The sequence below is a fragment of the Canis lupus genome, chromosome 3, assembly GCF_003254725.2.
Source record: "Canis lupus dingo isolate Sandy chromosome 3, ASM325472v2, whole genome shotgun sequence".
In the NCBI taxonomy this organism is placed as follows: domain Eukaryota; kingdom Metazoa; phylum Chordata; class Mammalia; order Carnivora; family Canidae; genus Canis; species Canis lupus.
Window position 1 is genome coordinate 10,160,218 of NC_064245.1, and position 5,386 is coordinate 10,165,603.

A 5,386-nucleotide genomic window follows, 5' to 3' on the forward strand; every position below is an offset into this window, starting at 1 on the left:
CCACTTATATATTCATTCACATTTGCAGAATATGACTAAATATGATAAAGCTTTGATTTTGTCCTTTCTGTATAATCTATTATTTTTTATAGCAGATAACAAAAAGAGGAAAATATGTAGCAAAGTACTCTTTGGGCTTATTTTAAATGAAATCTGCAGTATGAAAATATGCATTTTCCAGGTGAGTATGAGAAATTGAAAGATAACAATGGCCAGAGCCTTAGAAGAAGAAAGTACAGAAGCGATTTCTTGGAAACTGGTTGAAGACAGTAGAAAAATAGAGTTTGCAGTTTCTGACTTCCTGGTAACATCAGAAAACCAAGCTCAAAGACGCTCTCCCAAGCCTAATTTGAACAAGAGACTGGTTGTGGGTTTTGGTTTTTAGCACACGATAGCATCTCCTTCCCCTAACGACTTCATCATTCAGAGTCTAAGTTATCTCTTAGAGCAGGTTTCTCTACTTTAGTGGAATGTATATATATATCTTAGCTCTCTCTCTCTGTTTCTCTTTATTTTTCCATTGTTGGTGAATCATTACAATACTGATAGGTATATAATGCAGGAAATTAAACTTTCATCTATTAAAAAAACAAATTTGTAAGAAATTCTCATATAAACAGCCTTATACATAACTGGTTCTAAAGTTTGGAATGTTATAGCAAAAGGTGACTGTAATAATTTCATTTTGCCCATTACTCTCATCTTTTACTATCTGCTATTTCTTCTGAACCTGAAGTATTTTAGCTTTCATTTCATAGAAAATTATTAATATGGACAAGGAAAGAATTAGTATTATTTATAGGGGAGTTTTAAGTTATTAGAAACTGTATAAAAATGAAGGAGCCAAATACATTTTGAAAGGAAGCAAAATATTGATATGATATGGACTTTTTTAAAAGCATAAATTACTTTTGTTTTATAACCAATATTCTTTTTTACCTTAACCTGAAGGATTACAGCTTGTATAGATTTACATGGCTATTTAAAATATTAATAGGGACTGAGTAAGATAATCTTCTATGAATAAGTCAAACATTCAGATGACTATTAAACATTTTAATCACTTATTCATATATTTTAAAGCAGAAACAATTATGTTTCATATCAACATGTTCAGTTGACTGATGATATGTCTTCTCAGATATTTAAAGATGGTTGGTCTATACTAATGGACTAACAAAGTACTTTCTTTTAAAGATTCTTTCACTAAAAATGGAAAATAAATATGTACAAATATATTTTGAAGGGTTATGAAAGCCTACAAGGTTGCGGATTAAAATCAGAAATTAAAATGGATAAAACATCCATTTTTTATAAAAATGGATATTTATAATGAATTTAAAACCATTTAGAAAACATTTAAAAATTAACTTGTTAAAAGTATTAAAATGTTCTCTGTTATGAAAATTAATATATTTAAAGAGAAATCAGTAATTTAGTATGCTTCTTATCAGAACAAATCACATACTATAAAACAGTATTTTGTTAATGTAGGTTATTGAAGTGATCTGGTGGGAACCAAGTGAAATTTGGCAAAAATCCAAGATTAAACATAATATCCACAGATCTCTAATTTTACTCACATGTTACAGCAGTTGTCTTTAATTTGATACTTTTATAAAGGACAAATACAAAGTCATCTTTATATTTTATGGGCATAGTTGAAGAATTAAATCTTATTTAACAAAGAGAGTTGGAAAATGATTGGATGACTGCTGTTCCACAAGAATGCAAAAGCAAAAATAACTTGATTTTCTTTTGACATATTCATATTAAATTATCCAAAATCCTTTGGAAAATGTTAAATTAGAAAGTGATTTTAGTGACTAAACTTAGCAAAATATGAATTCCATCAGCACTGGAGAATGTACCTTACTCAAAAAAACAAACAAACAAGCCCTCCATAACAGGAGATAAAGGAATTTCTAACATAGAAGTTGCAGTCATTATGTGTTTTGCCATGACAGGTGTTCCTACCAACCACCCATTCGTGATTCTTTTTTTTTTTTTTTTTTTTTTTTTGGATTTATTATTTTTATTGACAAGGTTTATAGGAACAAATTAAATATTTAAAATCAAAGGCCAATTCTTAGGTTTCATTTAGTTGTTTACGCCATTCATTTGTATTTATCAAGAAACAAGTCAAACCTGTTAAAATACCTAACAGTCAACACATATTTTTATCTTTCTGGTTCTACTGATGGATTTTTTATTTAATCACTCAACTGATTTATCAAAGGCCTAATTGTTAAGTAGCAGGTTTTATTTTAAAATTGAGATTTAATAAACTGATTAAGACAATTTAAAAGATTAAACAGTCTCATTCAGGAGTGGTCTGCATGTTGGATCACCTAGAATCCTGATTGGCCAAAATTTAAACCCAAAAGCCCTGATTCCACAAATACATTAAATTTCTTTAATGTTAAAAATAAGTCTTTTTACCACTTCTGAGAAATACTTTGTCGGAGATACCCACTATTGCCTACACATTGTCTTCTAGCGTTATACTCAGTACGTTTATCATAATCATAGAGGTGGCCCCCTTTCCGGTAAATATCAGCATTTTATATGGATGGGCAAAAGCAGTTAAAAATCAGTTCATTTATTATATGCCAAATGTGCTTGTACTTAATTGATTCCACCCTGTCCCCAAATTTTGAAGTTCTGATGTATTGATTTGGTTGATCCTTAATATAAAATGTATCTACAGACACTTGCAGAGTTAACACTAAAACTACAAATTGATGACACTTCTGAGGCAAAGCAGAGAACGATTTGTTCCTTCAGTGTTTTCTCCACTGAATTCTGACTTTCACTGCTCCATCATACCATCTGGCCGAACACTGACATTTCAAAGTTTAACTGTAAAGATACCTACCTAGAGGAGTTTAAAAATTGATCTGCACAAAAGAAATAAAAAAACTTTATATACAACAAATTTGTTTTTAAAAATACAAAAATAACATCTGTCACTTTTGTCATGCTGACAATTTGACATATATACACATGCAGCAGAAAATTTCCAATTTAATCATCTGGATAGCTGAAGCCTGTATATTTTTAATATGATGAACACACCGCCACTGACAGATGTGTATTCAAAATATTTCATATACTAAATACTGCCATAGTCTCTGCATGTATAAATGTCAGTAATAGTTTATTCTACTTGATTAAAAGTATGTCTGAAGCGAATACTAAGCGCGCTAAAAACTACAACAGTTCGAGAATCTACGATCTCATATAAAGAAATCCAAAATGTACAAAATACAACTATAAAAGCAAGGAACAGTGACTGCCATGCAAAATTTTAAACTAAAACTGCATAGAAATGCAATTTAAAACAACAAACTCAAATTACATAACACTCAAGATAAAAAGATCAGCAGTAAGTTGTACCAACACAATGCTTGCAGGGATTTAGAAAAGGAAATACATTCTCTTTGCTGGTATAATGGTATAAATCAGATCTTTACGTCCATGGGACAAGTCCTCTGTCTCCACTGCCTCAAGAAATCAGCTCTTTCACGGTTGTTTTTATGAAATCTTTTCTTTCAGTTAAATCATAAGCAGGATAATTTTCATATACCTCCTTGCAAATCTGCTTCATTGTGACTTCCTCCAAGTTGGCACTAGCCAATAGTTTCTTCACGGTTTCCTTTAACTCTTCATCTGTAGGAGGTTTCTTTAATTTTTTAATTAAAGGTTCATCATCTGAACTATCCTCGGATTCACTTTCTTTTTTGGAACTGTTCTGATTTTTCTTGGTGGTGCTGCTATCTGCCTTCTTAACATTAGCACTCTTGACAGTTTTCTTACTCTTAGAAGTGGCTTTCTGCTTAGGTTTTTCTCTTTTAGAAGTCTTTTTTGGGGGCTCCTCTTCACTTTCTTTATCTTCATCATCTGAAGACTCTTCCTTGTTTTTCTTTTCATCTTCATCACTGCTAGATTCATCTGACAGGATTTCAGGACATTTGGTTCGCTTAGCTTTCCTTGCCATTCCAGAACTGTTCCGTTCCTTTTTGTTGCCTTTGCTAGAACTTTTTTTAGATTTTGGCAATGGTTTGCCAGAAGGCTTTGGATGCATTAAGAAATTCAAGATCCTCTTCACCAGTTCACTATTTACACCCGATCTCTCCAAATCAAGAACCTCACAGATGCTCTTTAACATGGCATTTCTAAATTTTTTCAACATTTCTTCCTTCTTTTTATACTGGGCACTTCCTTTTTCAAATGGAAAGCCACTGAACTGACCCACATTCTTCTTTAATGAGGACACTGTGCCTGGTCTGTTGTAAAGCAGTTTATGTAGATTTCTAAGTTCATCTGTTTTCTTTTTACTCAGGAAGAAATGTATCCTCTCAATTTCACAAAGTTTCTGCCCCTTTCCTTGTGCAATTGTAAATGGCTCTCTCTGTAAGGAAGAGACTTGCATGGTCAATCTCTCTACTTTTTTCTTTTCCCTCTTGCCTTCCACGATGAGACTCTTTTCTTTTTCCTCCTCCTCCTCCTCCTCCTCCTCGTCGTCGTCCTCGTCCTCCTCTTCACTTTCGTCTCTCGGGCCGGGCATCTCGGGTTCTTTGTCGGCCGCGGGCGCGGCGGGGGCGCCGTCTCCGTCCGCCGCTGGGCCCGACGAGGACATGCTCCGACCGCCGGTGCCGGCCGCCGCGGGCCTGGCGCGCGAAGGCAGGAGACGCTCCGGGAGGCGGCGGCGGCGGCGAGCGCCGAGGAGGAGGCGCGCGGGCCGCTGTCTTCCCATTCGTGATTCTTAAATGGGAAATGATGTTAGTGTGACAAGAGAGTCATGTTGGTTGATCAATGACTTTTGCATAATAGGAGATCTATTTCCTTGACAATAAAGGGAAAACCTCAACTCTGCATATAGACAGGAGCCCTCTTAGTTAGAATGGGACCATTAAAATAGAAAATTTTGAGGTCTATTTTATAAAATTAAAGATAGGTGTTTGATATATCCAGTTCCAGCTAGGATGTGAGATGGTGCTCCCCATACAACTAGAAATCAGTGGATAAATAAACAAAACAACACTTTGCTTTAAAGCCATCTGAGTATATTGAATGTAACAATGTCTAAAGAACACAGTTCAGGGATCCCTGGGTGGCGCAGCAGTTTAGCGCCTGCCTTTGGCCCAGGGCGCGATCCTGGAGACCCGGGATCGAATCCCACGTCGGGCTCCCGGTGCATGGAGCCTGCTTCTCCCTCTGCCTGTGTCTCTGCCTCTCTCTCTCTGTGACTATCATAAATAAAGAAAAATTTTAAAAAAAAATGTCTAAAAAAAAATAAAAAAATAAAAATAAAGAACACAGTTCAAAAGAGAGTCTTTCATAAGTGAGAAAGGGGGCTACAAGTTAAGCAAGGATAAAGGAG

The 5,386-nt window shown here is 34.8% G+C and overlaps 1 protein-coding gene across 1 annotated transcript; it reads right to left on the reverse strand.

Moving 5' to 3' along the window:
• Positions 1–2,245: 2,245 nt before the first annotated feature.
• On the reverse strand, positions 2,246–4,752 carry LOC112653587 (protein DEK). Its single transcript, XM_025437831.3, has one exon. The coding sequence runs from the start codon at positions 4,640–4,642 to the stop codon at positions 3,509–3,511; it is 1,134 nt and encodes a 377-aa protein (XP_025293616.1). The 5' UTR covers positions 4,643–4,752; the 3' UTR covers positions 2,246–3,508.
• Positions 4,753–5,386: the final 634 nt, after the last annotated feature.

What these genes read in the sequence shown, in the direction of transcription:
- LOC112653587 (XM_025437831.3), bottom strand. Translation starts at nt 4,642, where the DNA reads ATGTCCTCGTCGGGCCCAGCGGCGGACGGAGACGGCGCCCCCGCCGCG.